The sequence below is a fragment of the Trichosurus vulpecula genome, chromosome 2 (assembly GCF_011100635.1).
Source record: "Trichosurus vulpecula isolate mTriVul1 chromosome 2, mTriVul1.pri, whole genome shotgun sequence".
Classification (NCBI taxonomy): Eukaryota; Metazoa; Chordata; class Mammalia; order Diprotodontia; family Phalangeridae; genus Trichosurus; species Trichosurus vulpecula.
This window is the reverse complement of record NC_050574.1, coordinates 169788624-169808149: the sequence shown is the minus strand read 5'-3', so window position 1 is coordinate 169808149 and position 19526 is coordinate 169788624. Positions and strand designations below refer to the sequence as shown.

The 19526-nt window shown below is 35.8% G+C and overlaps 1 protein-coding gene across 2 annotated transcripts in view; it reads left to right on the top strand.

Moving 5' to 3' along the window:
• ARHGAP32 (Rho GTPase activating protein 32) overlaps positions 1-19526 on the top strand; it is a 255843-nt gene that overhangs the window by 115115 nt on the left and 121202 nt on the right. For both annotated transcript variants that reach the window (XM_036747729.1, XM_036747727.1), the window contains 2 exons: positions 1243-1365; positions 2829-2906. In XM_036747729.1, the coding sequence (XP_036603624.1) occupies positions 1243-1365; positions 2829-2906 (201 nt within the window). The remainder of the gene's footprint in view (positions 1-1242; positions 1366-2828; positions 2907-19526) is intronic.

The following is a 19526-nucleotide window of genomic DNA, read 5'->3' as shown; positions in this document are numbered from 1 at the left end:
TTCATTTAAAATTGAAGTTTTTAGCTCACTAAGTCAATTTAAAAAAAATATTTAAGGCTTAATATTGAAAATTGTTTAGTTTCATGAGAAGCAAAAATTTTGCTCAACTTTTTATTATGATTCAGAGAAATGGTGTTTATTTGCATTGTCTTCTTACAGTAAGTTTTTATATAAAGGTTTACAATTTTAATCTTTTCTCTACTCTTTACTACACATGGAATATACCATGTAGAATATTATCACCACACATAGAACATTTCATACTTGTGAAATTCATAAATATTTTTATGTTCCTAACATATGCCACTAATGCTAAGTGCTGGGGATAAAAAGAAAAAAATTAAAGCAATTCCTGAGCTCCAGGAGCTTTCATTCTAACTGGGAGATGAAATGCACATATATGAATATTTAAAGAATATACCAAAGAACTAGTAAAGAGGGGCTTTAGGTAGAAAGAGGCATTTGAGCTGAGTTTTGAAAGAAACCACTTTATCATTATTCTCTGTGGTGTGAATTTTAGGTTTTTGCTGGAGTAGGTAATGTTTTGTCTGTGTTCAATAAGCCATCATCACAGCGAGTAACTTCTTAAAAAAAAAGTTTGCTTAAAGTTTGTAGTATGGTGGTCATCTTTTTCTTTGGTTGATAATCATGGCAATGGGGAGTGTTTAATTTTTTACTTGGTACCTTCCCTTAGTGCCTAGTACAGTGCACGGATAAGTATTTAATAAATGTTTGCTAACTGATTTATGGATTGGTAGATAACAGAAACATAATAAATATTTTAATATAAGCTCCTAGTGGTAAGGAATGTTAATTGCCTTGACATTTATTGCTTTAAATTGAGAGCATGGAAAAGTAGTTATAGTTTATAGTCCTGACTAACCTAGAACTCAAGAAATTTTAAAAATACGAAAGATAAAGTATCTTATCAACATTTATTTAGGATTTACAATGTGTCTAGCACTATATATAATAACTGTTACAGCTATTTTAAAAATGTAAACATCTCACAAATTCATGGTATATTTGACCTTAATTGTATTGTGTACAGCTTTATTCACTTCTTTCTCTCACATTCTTTGATAAATTTAATATCTGTTATTATTCTTATCAATTTTTTTTTCTTCAAGGCTTCTGAGCTGTGTGCTCTCTGAATCAACTTGTAGAGTCCACTAGATAGAAATGAAATTTCACATGCCCTCAAATACCTCATAGGACATACTGCTCTCTTTTCTTAAACAGATTGATAACAAGGGAAATCACCTGTTAGTTCATGAAGAATCCTCAATTAACACACCTGCTGTTGGTGCTGCCCATGTTATCAAAAGATATACTGCTCGTGCTCCTGATGAATTGTCTTTAGAGGTAATAACTGAATATAGATGTCCAAGTGAAATTCTCAAATACTGAAGTAGGAAAAATTTAACTTTCTTTCAAAACTGCTTGATGTTAATGACAGTTATTTTGATTCTTTAGTTATGACTTAATTTTCGAGTGAAATAATTTGAACTTTTCACTTTGTGCAATTTAAGTCCCCCTCTTTAGAGCCAGGTAGAGACAAAGACTTGTATTATAAAAATGCGAAGAATCTTGGCATGTCTATTTTTTTCTCTGCAGTTTTGAATAAATCAAAAATGATTCTAATATTATAGATGTATTCTTATATATATATTTATAGGTACATATATATTTACATAGGTGTATATTTATATATGTGAATGTGTGTGTATGTGTAGACACACAACTATATTAGTTTAAATTATTGCTCTGTCATTTACTGTCGGTATGACCTTGGGAAAGTCTCTTAATCTCGTTGGTCTTCATTTTCTTCATTTGTAAAAAGAAAGTGATATGTAAATTGAGGTGATTGAAATAGACCTTCAATATCTCCTTTAGCCCTAAATCTGTGAATTGATGGTTATTAGTTTTAGTATTTCAGATTGTGTTTTATTTAATTGTGTTGTTTTTATCATGGAATAAGTTTATCTTTTGATTTTTAAGTGATAAATGTCTTGCTATTAAAATAAATGGTAAACAAGATAGGTGGAATTGTGAACTTTTATAGCATCATAAAAATTGAAGTCAATTCTGTTATTCATCATTGAGGAAATCAACAGTTTCAATGCGTTTTCAACCATCAACTTAAAGAAGAAGTAAATAATGGAATATTATACTTGGTTTGCCAATTGATTGGCCAGTTGGGGTCTCTTCATGTTGGAAGATTAAATATTTAGTGTTGTATTTACAACTTAATCTCTTGAAAAGAGCACTGATTTGGAGTCAGAAGTCCTGGCTCCACCTTACTAGGTGTGTGGCCTTGAACAAGTTATTTTCCTTATCTTCAAAATGGGGATAGTTGTGATGATTAAACAAGATATATGTATAAGCAGTTAGTAGCCTCAAACATCATCTGAATGTAAGCTGTTAAATTGCTATTAGCAAAAATGAGTCTGATGTTGGTACCTCACTTGTCACCTTGCTCGAACCATATTGAAAACAAAAGATGACTGTATACCAGGGACAAAATCTAAAATTCAGACTAGCTCTTGAATATGACCTTCTGTGATCACTTGATCAATGCACAAATTGAGTGAAATCCATTCAGCTCGTTTACCTAATTGTTGACGTCTTTTTATGCAGCCATTACAAAGATGCATTTTGTAGGAAGCAGAACTCCAGTAAATTTTGGGATCCTTTAAAGGGAGAGTTTCTTTAAAGGATAGTAATCAGAGTAGGGAATGATACTTTTCTTCATTCCAGTGCTTAGGTTCAAATTCTAACCACAACAGTAGTTATGCATTTGATTTCCTTCAATTTTTATTTCATAGGTGGGAGACATTGTGTCAGTAATTGACATGCCACCAAAAGTATTGAGCACATGGTGGAGAGGAAAGCATGGATTTCAGGTAGGTGTCGGAAAGTTCAGGAAAAATTTCTTCTTTGAAGTTCTTGAGAAGGAGGGGGTGGAGATAATTCACTACCATACCATTTTGTACTATGGTGTTCTTCTGTTAGCAAATCAAATATCTTCAAACATGCTTTGGTATCTGAAATTTTCTTAACAATCAGTAGAAGTAATATACAAGATACAGAGATATATGTAATCCAGGACTACAAAGCCTTACTAGGGTACTCTTGCCTTCTAGTTTTTCTAAGAGAGGCAAGCTTTGACATCTTGTTCCTTTCAGTCCATCTTGGTTGTACTTTCCTGTCTAGTTATGAAGGGATTATATACAGTTCGAATCCAGTTCGCCTGTCCCCCACCTTGCTTGGCTGTTTAAGCCCTAGCTAAGATTGTGGTGTGGTTGAAAACAGCATCACAGATTTTGCATTGGAAGAAACTTTAGAGGTGGCCATCTGGTTCAACATTCCATAAAAATGGACATCCATCTGCTACTCAAAAAACCTCAGATGCAAGAATAACTCACTTTCTCCCACAGCAGCCATTTACACTTCTGGAAAGCTCTTCATGTTATGAACTTGCCTTATACTCACTCAGCCCAAATCTACATTTCTTAGAGTATAATACAGGAACCTAAATTTCAAGTTGAAAGAGACCTTAATGTCATCAAGCCCAGCTCTTTCATTTGACAGATGAAAAAACTGAGGCCCAGGGAGATTAGGTGACTTGCCCAGATTATCAGGTAGCTACTAATTTTCTAGGACAGAATTCAAACCCAAGTTTTCTTGAGTACATGCCTAGCATTCTGTAAACTTAAATATGTCCTTTGTTCTGCCTTCAGAGGCCAAGAAGAACAAGTCTAAATTCTTTTCTGCTGGATAACTATCAGATATTTAAAGTTAACTATTGTGTCCTCCTCAGTCTCCTTAAATTCTTCAATGGATTCATGATCTCATCAATATGGGCACCACCTCCAGAGGTTCAGACCATAGTCCATACTCACCTTGGCCTGTGAAATTCTTTTAAGTACTACATAAAAAATTGATACTCAGCATTAGAGGTTTTCTTCTAGATCTTTTAACATTTCTTGAGTACCAGTGCAACACTCAATGTCCATCTGTTATCTTTCACCCTTGCTGTATGAGTAGCCTATTTCCTTTTCAAATTAAATGTTTCCCCAGTTTTTTACACTACTCCATGTGTAGAGGTTATCATTGGCAATATTATATAGCCTGCATTTCCCCACTATGCCTTTCTCCTTTGTTCTTTGGGTCACTCGTAATTTTTTTACCTGGCTGATTATAATTTACAGCCATATGGCATTACCAAGAGAATATTGCTGGCTTTTTTTAAATGCATTTTTGTGTCCAAGAACAACTTGGGATTGTTGAAAGCACTGTGCCCCTGCTCAGATGCATTTAGTTCAGTCTCTTCATCCTGTTCAATTCTGTGTCCACCTCAGTGTACCTGCAATGCCTGTCCAGAATGTATGTTCTGATGTCCTAACGTAGTGTCCTGCCCATTCAGCTGCATATCATTGTCATAGCTTTAGGCATGCTGTATTTACATGTATTATCAGTTTTTTAAAGGGAGATATCAAAAGGTCTTTGCATTTATTCCTATTAAACTTTAACTTATTAGATTCGCGTCATCATTCTGGATCTTTTATGATTCTGATTGTTACTTAAGATGTTCGCTATGGCTTCAGAGGAAAAAGTGAGGCTGGCAACTTTGCACAGCCTTCCCTCACTAAAATCCAGTTCACTTGCATGTCGCAGCATAGCCTCCCTGATGTCTTGGTCTTCTTTGAGAGCGAAGGACAAACAGCAGCAACAGCAACATGTTCATTATCATTCCTAGCTTTGTGTCATATGTGAATTTAGTAGCATGTCTTCATCCAAGTCATTGATAATAATGAATAGCAGTAGGCCTAGAACAGATTCCTGTGGCAGTCACTAGAGTCTTATCTCTGTGTTGATATTCATTGAAAACTCTTCTTTGGGTTTGGTCATTCATCCAGTTTATAACTGTTTTATTGTGTATCCCGCATCTCTGTATCCAAATGTCAAATGTTTTGCTAAAGTCCGTGGGAACTTATACACTGTTATGCCTGAAAGGTCTCCTTTTCCTCCCCTCCTCAACTGCTACTGCTGCCATGGATTCATATTGACAAGATTAGAATTTTGGCCAACCCTGTCCACTTCCAGAAATTTTGTTAAAAGAAATGTTGCTCCCAGAAGATGAATTAACTTGGGATATTATGTTATATTAATACTGTGCAAGCATGTCTTGAAGTGCATTCATACTTATTTCTTTTCATCTTATGAGTCACAAAGGTGGATGTGATTCCTTGTTACTCAGCAGTAAATCGATACACATGGTTTTACTTCGTTCCCGTATATTAATAGTTCCCATTAGCACTTGGTGTGAGTACATTTCCCTTTTTGGGGTCCATTTCAGGAAGGTTGATTTAGTGTGTTGTTGTTATTCTTTTGTTTAGAAACATAAAAAGGCATTTTTGCTATTTTATATAGCCTAGGTACCTATGTATACAGTTTTTAGAATAATAGTAAGGCTAATTAGCTCTTGTTATCTCTGATCACCATTTAGTGACGTTATTAATAAGCTTCACTTCAGAGAGACAAATTTACAATTTAAAAACTGATGTGTAGAGGGATTTTTTTTAGCTTGACTTAAGCACAAGAACCTACCCCCCAGCCCATAGTACCATTTAACATAGCAGCTTAATAATATCTTTATTAAAATATCGATAGAGGATCCTCTGAAAACCCTGTGAAGCCCCATTATATTGTCTGTGGCCTGTTGTGACTTAATCACAAAATTTTTCTAAGAAATTGATATAGATTTACTGATTTATAATAAATAACCATAAGTTATAACTATTCTAATTATATTGTTGAATTTGAACTTTGGGGGGATCGCAACCTGTGTTTTCACATCTGTAGGGAATTTCCAGTATGGAGACTCTTTCAACATAACTTTACCATAACTTAGTATTGAAAAGTTGCTAAGTTAAATGACTTGTTCATGGTCACAAACCTAGAGACAAGACTTTAACCTGGTTGTCCCTGACTAGTATTGACTGTTCATTTACATTACTCTCTAAAATTCAGCATATCTCCATTTATTATATTTTAACACATAATGCCCTCCATTTAAAAAAAGTTAATATGTATTTGTTTAAAATTAATTTTAACTATCATATTCTTTATTAATAAAAGAGGCATCAAATTTGACATGGTTAAAAATATGAAATTCTATCCCTTATCTCAAAAGAATTTCCATATTAATATAATAGAAGTCTCCGTTCTCTCATTTCAGCTATTTTTACTTAGTTCTTTTGTGAAAAATATTTGTTTCTTTTTTCAATGCAAAACAGAGGAGGGTGTTTTTCAGTTACTCTGTGATTCATGCTAATGGAAAGGACCTGTACCATAATGAAATCCCCCACTGAGATTTGCTTTTGTTGTGATTTTTTTTTTGGAATAGAAGATTTACCTTCCTAATTTTCTTTTGCTTAGTTTAATATGAGAATCAATGTGTGCCACCTAGAGAGGCATTATGGCATGATGGATAAAATATTAAAGTTGGAGTCAGGAATACCTTTAGCTCCAAGTACTTGCTCTCTAACCTGAATTGCCTAAGTCCCTGAAAGGACCCCCTCCTCCGCCACCCTCACCCCAAAGGCCAGAGCCTTACGAGCATTGACAATCCATCTAAAATCTTCCCTTAATGATGAAAAAACCCCTTCTGGAATCATACCCTCCTCATCTAGTAATTCTGAACCTCCTTAGCCATCATTCGAGTCACCTTCCCCATTTCATTCCTCTCACCTCAACATGCTCTGCCACCACAATGTCCCGCTCAAAGCTACTCGCTTACTCCACAGGTGACAAACTTGCTTTCATCTGAAATTCTTTCCTTTCTCACACCTCTCATCTTCTAGCAATCACTGAGACATGTCCCTGCTAAAAACATAGCATCCCTGGCAACCCTTTCCCAACACTGGCTGCATTTTCACTCCTTCCTGCTGAACTCAGTGGTTGAAGTTGTGGAATTGGAATATTCCTTGCTCCCTATTTCCACTTCCAGGTTCTCCCTCTACCAGCATCACTCAGTAAGCTTTCTTGAGTTTCATTCGGTCTATATCTATCACTTAATCAAAATTATAGTAACCTTTTGTCTACTAACAAAGAGATACTCCCCCTCTTTCTCAGCGAGTTCATTGTCTAGCTCACAATCTTATCCTCCTTTATTCAACTCCTGTCCTCATCCTAGAGGACTTCAAAATACATATTGATACTTCTTCAGACACCCTAACTTTACAGTTTATGAATTTTACTAATTTCCCATGACCTACTCCTCCATGCCACCTCAGCTTTTTATAAAGCTAGTTATCTTGTCATCACCCACAGACACACCACCTCCATGCTTAAGAATTCTGAAATTCCATACAAGATGGAGAAGTCAACAACTATAGCAATCTACTCTTTGATAAACCCGAAGAGGCCAGCTTCTGGGCTAATAATTCACTATTTCACAAAAACTGTTGGGAAAATTGGAAAATGGTAGGACAGAAACTGGGCATAGACCAATATCTTAAACCATATACCAAAATAAAGTCAAAATGGGTTCATGATTTAGGAGTAAAGGCTGATAGTATAAGTAATTTGGGAGAGCAAGGAATAGTTTACTTATCAGATTTATGGAAAAGAAAAGAATTCATGATCGAACAAGAGATAGAGAGGATTACAAAATACAAAATGGATAATTTTGATTATGTTAAATTGAAATGTTTTTGTACAAAAAAAGCCAATGCAACAAAAATTAGGAGGGAAGCAGAAAATTGGGAGAAAATCTTTACAACTAGTATCTCTGATAAAGGCCTCATTTCTAAAATATACAGGGAACTGAGCCAAATATATAGGAATACAAGCCATTCCCCAATTGAGAAATGGTCAAAGGATATGAACAGGCAGTTTTCAGAGGAAGAAATTAAAGCTATCTATAGGCATATGAAAAAAAAATGCTTTAAATCACTACTGATTAGAGAAATGCAAATCAAAACAACTCTTAGATACCACATCTCTCCTGTCAGATTGGCTAAAATAACAAAACAGGAAAATGATAAATGCCGGAGAGGATGTGGGAAAATTGGAACATTGTTGCATTGCTGGTGGAGTTGTGAGATGATCCAGCCGTTTTGGAGAGTAATTTGGAACTATGCCCAAAGGGCCACAGGAATGTTCATACCCTTTGACCCAGCGATACCACTTCTAGGGTTGTATCCCAAAGAAATCACACAAGCGGGAAAAGGACCCATATGTACAAGGATATTTATAGTGGTTCTTTTTGTGGTAGCCAAGAATTGGAAATCAAAGAGATGCCCATCAATTGGGGAATGGCTGAACAAGCTGTGATATATGAAGGTAATGGAATACTATTGTGCCATAAGAAATGGGGATGATATAGACTTCATAACAACCTGGAAAAACCTACACGACATAATGCTGAGTGAGCGGAGCAGAGCCAGGAGAACACTGTACACAACCACAGATATATGGATTCCTTGAGGACCAACCCTGACAGACTTCGCTCTTCTGAGCAACACAAGGTGCAGGCACAACTCCAATGGACTGACGATGGAGAATGCTGTCTACATCCAGAGAAAGAACTATGAAGTTTGAATGCAGATTGAGGCACACTTCATGCTCGCCTTTTTCTCTTCTCTTTTGTTTTTGTTTTTGGGTTGTTTTTTTTTTGTTTTGTTTTGTTTTGGTTCTGTTTCTTCTTTCTCATGACTCATTCCATTGGTTATAATTCTTCTCCGCAACTTGACTAGTGTATAAATTAATTCAATGTGAAGTTGTTTGTGATAGTTATATGAGATTCCATGCCGTCTTGGGGAGGGAGGGAGTAGGGAAGGGAGAAAATCTGGAACTCGAAATTATGTAGAATCGACTGTTGTAAACTAAAAATAAAAATAAATATTAAAAAAAAAGAATTCTGAAATTCCCTTATCTCTTTGTGGTCTATTGGCTTTTCACTTCTCCCTCTCCTTTCCCATACTAAATCATACTCTTCTTCCATATTATGACCTGTAATCCCTCAAACCCTCACTTCTCTCTCAGTCTCTCACCCCTGTGTTAGTCACTCTCCTTTCCCTACCTTGACCCCTTGGAGGACTAGTTTTAACTCAACACTGTCCTCTTCTTTTGTGTCCCTGTCCCCCTTGTCACATTAACTGATTATATCCTGTCGAGCTTCAGCTTTGGACCACTCCTATCATCTGTTGCTTTCACTCCTACAATGAATTGCTGAATGAAGGTGGAGAAGAACATTATGTAACTCTTCTGAGTGGGTCCACTACAGATCTATATTCATTTCAACTGGACCTTCACTGCTGCTAGATAATCCTTTTGCATCTCCTTTGTCAGCTCACTATCTCACTCTCCACAGTGGCTCTTCCAAGTTTTTTCTTCTCTCTTCAAACCTCATATGATTTCCTTTCCCCCACCCTCTCAGCTGAGAACCTGGTCTCATATGAAAGTATTGAAGCCATTTGCCAAGAAGTCCTCTTTTTCCATCTTCTTCATCTCACGTTACCCATATGCTCTCTGCCACTATCTATTCCCCTTTCGCCTCAGTTTCAGATGAAAGACGACTCTTCTCCTTGCCAAGGCTAAACACTCTACATGCAGGAGTGCTCCTATTTTATCCCATCTTCTCCAACAGATGGGCCCCTCTATTATCCCCACTTTTCCATATCTTTATTTTCTCCCTATGTACTAGTTGCTTACTCTATGCTTATAAACACACCCATGTATCTATCATCAAAAACCTTTCACTTGATCCATCCATCCCTTCTTTCATCCTATGTCTTTAAATTCCCTGAGAAGGAATGGCTAAACTCCTTGAAAATGGTTTCTACAAGAAGCACTTAAATTTCCTTTTACTCTCTTCATAATTCTGTAGTCTATCTACCAGCTTGATCATTCAAACAAAATTGTTCTCTCCAAAGTTACTTATGCTTTATGAATTGCCAAATTTAATGTACTCTTTTCAGTTGTCATCTTTTTTGACTTCTCTTGCAGCCTTTCACACTGTTACCCTCTTCTCCTTGATACTCTTCTCTTCAGGTTTTCATGACACTGCTCACTCCTGGTTTTCTTCCCACCTGACTGCTCATTCTCAGTATCCTTTGCTGGATCTTCATCTATTTCATACTCACTAATCATGTATGTCCCACAGGGCTTGTCTTAGGCTCTCCTCTCTTCTCCCTCTGTACTATTTCACTTTGCTATATTTATCCAGCCGTAACTAACCTCTCTGATGACCTCCAGCTTTACATCTCTAACTATCCGTTTGATATCTCCAACTGGATGACCCATAAAAATATTAAACTCATCATGTTTGAAACTGATCTCATTTTTTCCCCAAACTTTCCTCTCTACCAAATTTTGCTTTTCTCTTGAGAGCACTGCCATCCTCCTTGTCCTCCAGGTCCTTCAGGCTTCCAAACCAGGTATCATTCTTGAGTCCTCACTGTCACTCTGCATATTCATACTGTTGCCAAAGTCAGTTGATTTCACCTTTGCACTATCTCTCATAACCATTTCATTCTCTTATGCTGCCATCACCCTGCTGTAGGCTCTTATCACTTCATGCCTGGACTCTTCCAATAGCCCATTGGTTGTTGTGCCTACTGCAAATCTCGTCTCTCTCTAGTCTTTCCTGCATTAAGCTGCCAGAGTGATCTTCCTAAAGCACAGATCTAACCATGTCACTCCCTGCCCCATGATTCCCTATTACTTCCAGGATCAGCTGTAAAATTTTGTTTGGCATTCAGAGCCCTTTATAACTTAGCTCCTAGACCTTTCTAGTCTTCTTATACCTTCCATCCCTTGACATACTCTGCAGTCTAGTAATGTTGGCTTCTTTGTTGTTCCTTGAATAAGATACTTCATCCCCAGAGTCTTCTGTGTTTTTGCTGGCTGTCCCCCATTTCTGAAATCTTCTCTTTCCTCATCTCAGCCTCCTGGATTTACTGACTTCCTTTAATGCCCTTCTACCCTCCTACTTTCCAAAGCATACCTTTCATAATCCCTCTCAATTCTGGTGCCTTCCGTTTGTTGATTATTTCCAATTTATCCTGTATGTAGTTTGTTTGATGTCGTTTTAATTAGACTGTGAGCTCCTGGATACCAGAAACTGTCTTTTACACTTTCTTTGTATCTCCAGCACTTTTCACTGCCTGGCACATAGTAGGCGAATAATGTATATTGAATGACTGACTGAATTGGCTCTGTGACCAGGGGCAAGCTTTTTAACCTCTCTTAGCCTCAGGTAAATTTCCAAGGTTTTAGTAATAGTAGAATTGAGATCTGCAGCGCTAGGAGTTTCCACATTGAAGAAATCATAGGTCTTTGACATATTGCTATACCTAAGCATAAGTCCCTAATGGTGAAGAGAGACAGTTAAGAATAGTTTTTGGTGATGACAAAGGAAATGTCAGACTGGGATGAAAAATGTTTATGCCTACATCTTACAAGAATGTAAGACATATTTGGTTAATTAGGATTTGGTTATGTATGACAGCCACTTTGCTATGTGTTTTATAATTGAGACATAAATATCATAAAGATGTATCAGTCACTGAATGTTAATATTGATGTACAGTTAATGTGATAATAGTAGATAACCTTTGGAAGTTCATAAGCTCAGGCACAAGTCTTATGAATGCTAAGGTCAAATTTCTAGCAAAATTCCATATACATATTACCCATCTCTTTGTTACTGATCCTGTACATTGTTGGTAACTCATTCTGGAAGAACCATGGCCATACTGCTCAGAAAGCATGAAATATGTATCTATTTTTGTTGCTTGGTTTTTGTGCAATCTCAGGCAAACTATTTAAGTTTTCTTTATAGCACTTTTCACACTTATAGAAGGAGGATAGCATTATTCTGGTACTTCCTAGGAATGTTATGAAAATGAATGAGGTATGAGTTCTAATTGGCCTTCAGTGCAGAAAGCGCTGTTATTAAATTTTGTGTTTTTATCTGCATAAATAGACTGCATGCCAGAAAAGAACTCCTGTTTAGTCACATTAGCTGTATTGCCATTCCCATATACAAAATTAAAAAAAAAATTAAAAACTCAAGTGATTTCAGAGGAGAAAAATTACACTAATTACTTCTATATATATCCATTAAACATTAAATATAAAAGAAATTTATCTCTGTAGCTAAAAGATTATTTTGTATCTTTATTGTTTATCTGAAGCAGCTAGAATAAAGGATGCTTGCATTGAAAAACCCATTTTTTCATTGTATGTAAAATAATTATATTTGCATAGTTGATGTTAGAAAGCCTATTTACATAGCTCTTAAGTTTTACAGGGTATATGATACACATTATCTGATTTGAACTTCTTAACTCTGTGGGGTAGTTGTTCCTGTTACCCTCATTTTATCAATAAGGAAACTAAGGTTTGATGACATTTAGTGACTTACCTAGGGTCACATAAATAGTAAGTTCTTCCTGCTCTTCCTGACTCCAAGTCCAGCATTTTATCCATGATATGAAACTGACTCATATCACATTTAAACTGTCCCATTGTCATTGTCATAATGGTTATTATTATTATTATTATTATTATTTCATTTTCATCCTTATCACTAGTGTTAGATAACAATGGTCTTTGAATATCAACTTACTATCTTGCTGTAATTTTTTCATATTTAATGTTCTAGAGATATCCTCTGTAGGCTTTTAGTACAACTCCAGGAGTAGGCAGGGTAATAGGAATCATGTTTATCTCATTTTATTGCCTCTTGATCTTGAACTCGACTGTTATGTCTCTGTGTTTTGAAAGGTTTCTTGTCCATGTGTCTTGGAGATTATGAGTTTTTGATTTTGAAGTGTCTTTTTAAAATGTTAGTAAGTTTTTATGGATCAGCATTATGTCCAGGAATTGAGGATGACCGTTCTGTGTGTGATAGTGATGCAGTTCCAGTACAATTTATTGATTGATTTCTCTAAGATATTTGGAGATCTTTATTGGTAATATGATGTCTTGTTATGGGTCTGGTTTTACAAAAGAACTGTGTTTTGGTCTACACTTTACTCAAATGAGTGAAATAAAGCTTGAAGTAATTTAGAAATTCACTTAATTCCAAACCTTATGTTATTATTATTATAAATGTAAATTTACAGTTGTTGTTATTATTATTGGTATGCCAACATAGAACTTGAAAGGAATTCTACAGTGAATCCTTTTATGAAGGAATAGCCATCCTCTTCCATTTATGTATTTTATTTTTTAAAATGCTGGTATAGGAAATAGGAAACTTAGTAGGTAGTTGTAGTTCTGTAATTTGCATTTTTTACACCTTAGGAAAGTCACTTAGTTTCTCCAAGACTTAATTTACACATTCACAAAATGAGGGAGTTGAAATATAGATTTTCTTTAAACAAGGACGTATCTATTCTCTATGCATTATATTTTCAGATACAATTCTGAAATGCATGCAATATCCCACTTTAGAATTTATACAGAACTTTTTAATTATCAGAAGATCATGAATTTTGTGGGAAATTTGGGCCTCTTACTACATGTTATCATCTTGCCAATTAGAAAATTTAATCTGTTGTTAGTTACTGCACCCAAAGATAAACAGAGGAGGAAAAGGCAAAACTTAAAAAGGGCTTTTTAAATTTTCTTCTTGTTAGGTGCTTTCATTTAAGAAGAAAGAAATATTTTGGAGTATAGATGATTTAAACGACTAAAGGCAAAAAATCTTGCCTTTAAGAAATCTTAAAATCTGCTAAAAGAATTCAAAACTAAAATAATTAATAAACTGATGTAAATTCACCCTAAGAAACAGAGTGTATCCCCTGAATTTACTGATGTTGTGAGCCCATGTGACTATCTTGCTTCTATTCTTTCTGTCAGCTGGATTTTCTGACTCTTTTCCCCTGTTCCTACCAAACTCCGGCATTAGCAAATGTCTGACAGAGATCAACACTTCTTTAGGCTCTACCATGAGCAAGAGATTTATCCATGAAGACAGAAGGACTGGTTGGCTCTATACACTTAAAATAATTCTGTGAATATTTTTCTTTCCCGAAAGTTTTGTGAGTGGGAAGTGCAACATGAATTCAGCTACAGAAATAAACATTTTACTCTGAAATTTAGTATCTTCCTTGTGCTCTGAGGGAATATATTAAGACTTCTATCTTTATTTTAGGATTTTTATCATTTTGTTTTAATTAGCTTTCAAAATATTTTTTCAGAAAATTCAAAAATTATAGAACAAACATTGTCAGATATGTGTGCACATTCCTAAACCACTGTGAATACTGTTGAGTTCTCTGAACTCTTTGTTTTTAGATAGAAGACAAAATTAAAATGAAAATTATTTCTTGGCATAGTTTATGCAGTCACCTCTGTGTTATTCAGATTCTAATAACTGGAATATCTGTGCTCATTGCTATTCTTCCTTTAACCTTCTCCTTTCTACTACATGAATTAAAAAGGAAGGAGAAGTTAGCAATTTGGGGCATTTTATTAGGATCTGTAGCTAAAGTGAAAATCAGAGAGGGGAAGAGAATAAATCTAATAATGAAGATTAAGTTTAGATGGTCCATTACAGTGTCTTCCTTTGATCTCTCTCAATCATAATAATAGAGAATTAACTTATTAATAACATGGACAGAAATTTCTTTATGGGCAATAAAATTCTGCTTTTTTCATGTGTTTAACGTAGTTCCACAAATGATCTACTTTAAGTGGGCTTCTTCATCAGAGAGATGTAATATAGCGCAGTGGAAAGAACACTGGCCTTGGTTGGAAGGTGGAGATGTGAGTCCTTGTTCTGCTACAAACTAGCTGCACATCCTTGGGCAAATCATTGAACCTCTCTGCAGTTCATTTTCTTCTTCTGTAAAATGAGACAATTGGATTAAATTGTCCCATCCAGCTTTCATAGGCCACGATTCTAAGAAAACCTATTCCTTTTGAAATTCTACTATGGAACAAAGCAAACGTGTCTTTGAATGAACTTTGTTTTTAAGTGTTCTACTTGTATACATGAATCTAGAAAGGCAAAACTGATACCTTAACATATTCAAAATAAATTGGAATTAAATGACTCATGTAAGTAGGAAATATAGATTCTAATAATGTATTTATAAAGTTATAGCATATCCAAGAGAAGGGAGCCTATGTAATGAATCCCCAAATGCATGAATATTTTGGTAGTAATTTTATGAACTATAGAGTGATTTCCACACCTGTGATGTCATGAAAAGTGTTGTTTTTGTTGTTTTATTTGATGTTACTTAGCACACTTAGCTGTTATGAAATTTACTATTTAAAATATACTATTGTAAAACTCTCCCTCACAATGAATGATTTCTAAACACAATTTCATGTAAATCCTAGGCTTTATAGTCATGCTATAGAAAGAATTTGGGGAATATCTACATATCTATATCTATCTATCTCTCTGTCTGTCTATCTATCTACATATATATATATATATATATGTATACGTATACGTATATATGTATATGTCATCTTTAAGATTAGTAGGCAGAGCTGAAGTTAAAACATGGAAATAAAAATACAGGCATCTCTGTCATGTCCTCCAACAAAGTACTTCACTCCTTTCTTCTGGCATAGGTTCTTAAAAGCTATGGTCAGTTGAACACAAGCTCTTATGGTTTCTACTAATTTGGAAACCTTGGCAAAAGACTACGTCTTCTTTTTGAGAGCCATTCCAGTTAAATATAGAGAGACTTATCAAGCAGTCCATGAAAGTGGCAGAAATGCAGGGTATACTTCAGTCCTTTTTGGACCCCTTTCACTTTGGCAGTATTGATGAGAGATTAGCTAGAAAGAAGGCAGTGGATATTATGAATCACACAGTACTATTAGACCATCAACAAAAATGAATTTGACAGTTGGAACATTACTGAAGGAATTGAGCCGTATCTTAATTGATATCTTTACTATAAATCAGAAGACACAAAGACATCATTGCTAAATGAAATGACTTGAAGAATTTCTTTAGATTGACCAATACATGACATAATAGGGTTGGTTATATTACATGCCTAGAAGACCAAAAGAAAATTTAATTGGATACTCATTTATGTAACTTTGCAGTATTCACAATGAGCATAAGTAAACATGCTACCACAAAAATCTCACAGTATTTGAAAGTTGGAAATTTTCTCAGCAGCATCTAGTCCAACCCATATGCAAAACAATCTTCACTCTAACTTACTTGACTCATAGTAATCCAGCCTTTGTATGAAGATCTCTACAAGGGGGAAATCAACAGGTCTTGAAGGAAACTATTCCACTTTTGGACAAATCTGATTGCTAGGATTTTTTTTCCTGCTGTCAAGCCTAAATTTTTTTTTTTTGAGTTTTCGCTTGTTTCTGTAGCTACTATCATGTCCCCCATGAATCTACTTTTTTCCAAGCTAAACATACCCCTTTTCTTCAGTTGATCCTCATATATCATGAACTCAAGGCCTTTAGCCATTTTGATTGTTCTCCTTTGGACACTCTGGAGCTTATCAATATTCTTATTAAAACATGGTGTCTAGAACTGAACACAGTACTCCAGAGGAGGAATGAAAAGGTAGAGTGTGGTGGAATTGTCAGGTCCCTATTTCTGGAAGCTTTGTTGTTGTTCAGTCATTTCATTCATGTGTGACAAAGATACTGGAGTGGTTTTCCATTTCCTTCTCCAAGCTCATTTTACACATGAGGAAACTCAGGCAAACAGGGTTAAATGACTTATCTCAGGGTCACATAGCTAGTAAGTGTCTGAGGCCAGATTTGAACTCAGAAAGATGAGTTTTCCTGACATCAAGCCTAACACTCTATTCACTGAGCCATCTAGCTACCAATTTTTTTCATTTCTGGAAGCTGTTCTTACTTATTAGGTCTCAAGACTGCATAAGCTTTTTGGCTGCCACAACATACTGCTGATTCATTGAATCTGCAAGCCTCTAAAATCCCTAGATCCGTATCAGAACAACTATGCATCTGTGCCTCTACCATTTTACATTTATGGAATTGATTTTTTTGTACATAAGTACAAGAGTTTTCATATATCCCTACTGAAATTCATCTTATTAGATTAGCATTTACTTTGTGTCAGGCACTGTGCTGAGAGCTGGAGATAACAAGTCAAAAAAAAAAAAGAAACACTATATTCTTAATGAGCTTATGTTCTAAAAGGAGAGTTGAATACATATATATATATATATATATATATATATATATATATATACACACACACACACACACATATATATATATACATAATAAATAGAAAATAGTCAAATATAAGAGATTTGGGAAGAGAGGTCATTAGCAGTTGGGTAGCATAATGAGAGGCTTCATGTAAAAAGCAGAGCTTGAGTTGAATCTTGAAGGAACATAGGAGTTCTATTAAGAAAGTTTAATAGACATATGAATATGTGATAACACCCAGGTAGATATAACCCTAAGTACAGCTTGGTTAGGGCAGAGGAGAGAGATAGCTCACCATACCTAGGCAGCCAGTTAGTCAGCAAGTACCTGCTATTTGCCAGGTGCTGTGTTAAGTGCTGGGGATACAAAGAAAGGCAGAAGGCATTCCCAGCTCTCAAGTTCACAGTGTAATGGAAGAAAACATGCAGACAATAATGTATGAAAAAGATATAGGCAGGGTAAATTGGTGATTATCAGCAAAGGGATGGCACCAGCATTAAGGGGGATCATGATAGGCTTCCTATAGAAGTTGGGATTTTAGCTGAGACTTGAAGGAAGTTATGTAAGCCACGAGGCAGAGATGAAGAGGAAGACTATGAAGGCGTGGGTTATAGCCAAAAAAAAATACACAGTGGAATGCTTTATGTGAGGAACAGCAAATAGGCTAGTGTCATAGGATCAGAGAGTACCTGGGGAAAGGTTAGGAGGGGCCAAGGCTATGAAGGCATTGAATGCCAATCTGAGGATTTTACATCAGGTCTTGAAGGTAATAAGGAGTCACTGGAGTTGATGGAATAGGTGTGTGATGTGGTCAAACCTGTGCTTTAGGAATATCCATTTGACAGTTGAGTGGAGGATGGACTTCAGTGGGGAGACTTGAGGCAGGGAAACCAACCAGAAAGCTATTGCAGTAGTCTGGGCATGAGGTGATAAGGAAGACCAGGATTGTGGCAATGTCAGAGAGAAAGGAGCATTATAAACTAGGAATGTTAAAAGGTAAAATTGACAGAATTTGGAAACAAATTGAATATCAGATGTGAGAGTTTGAGGAGTTGAGGATGATACCACAGTTGTGAGCCTGACTTACTGGGAGGATGGTGGTATCCTTAGTAGCAGTAAGGAAGTTTGGAAAGGAGGAGGGTTTGGAGGAAAAGAGAATGATTTCAGTTTTGGACATCCTGAATTTAAGATGTCTACTGGATATCCAATTTAAGTTGTTGAATAGACAATTAGAGATGCAAATCTGGAGATTAAGAGAGAGGTTGGGCTCCATAAGTAGATTTAGGGATCATCAACATAGAGCTTATAATTGAATCCAGGAGAGCTGATGAGATCACCAAATGAAATAGCATATAAGAAGAGAACCCAGAACAGAAGCGTGTGGGATATCTACAGTTAGCGGGTATGACTTGGTTGAAAATAGAGCAGAGAAGACTGAGAAAGAACAGTCTAATAATGTGTGGGAGAACCAGGTGAGAAGAGTGTCGTGAAATCCTAAAGAAAAAAGAGTATCAAGGAGAAGAGAATGATTGACAGTGTCTGAGCCTACAGAATGGTCAAGAAGGATGATGGAGAAAAGGCCATTAGATTTGGCAGTTGAGAAAATTGCTAATTTTGGACAGTTGAATAATGAGGTCAGAAGCCCTATTGTTGAGAATTATGAAGAGAGTGAGAAGGAAGGAAGTGGAAGGATTGATTGTAGATGGCCTTCTCATGGAATTTAGTAAAAAAAGCGGGGAGAGATAAGTAATGATAGCTAGCAGGAATGGATGGATTAAGTGAGCTTTTTTTTGAAGAGGGAATATATATGAGCATAATTGTAAGAAGTAGAGAAGCATAGAAAGATTGAAGATAAGAGAGGGTGCAGTCTACTGGGAGAGCGAAGTACTTGGGCACATATAAAGGTCTTGTCTTTGGAGTGAGGAAGGCCAGCTCTTCATGTGAGATGAGTGAAAGAAAATATAGTGACTGAAGGCTTCTGAATGATGTAAAATAAAGAGGAGGGGGTGGGGAGAGGGAAAGAGTAGAAAGAGAGTAGAAAGCCTTATTTTTTTTTTTTTTTTTTTTAGTGAAAAAGGAAGCAGTGTCAGTTCTTACCTAATAGTTTGAGAGTAGTGGGAGCTTTTGGAAGTTTGAGGAGAGATTAAAAGATTTGTAAAAGCTACTGTGGTAAGTTGGATAGTGAGTGAAATGTAAAAGGATTGCCCTGATGTACTGGCGATGCAATTAGGAATAGGTAAAGAATTTGTAGTGTGCCAGTCAGCACAGGTTAGTGTAATTGTATTCATGTAGTTCCTGGTTTTATCTTGCCAGGTAAGACTCCC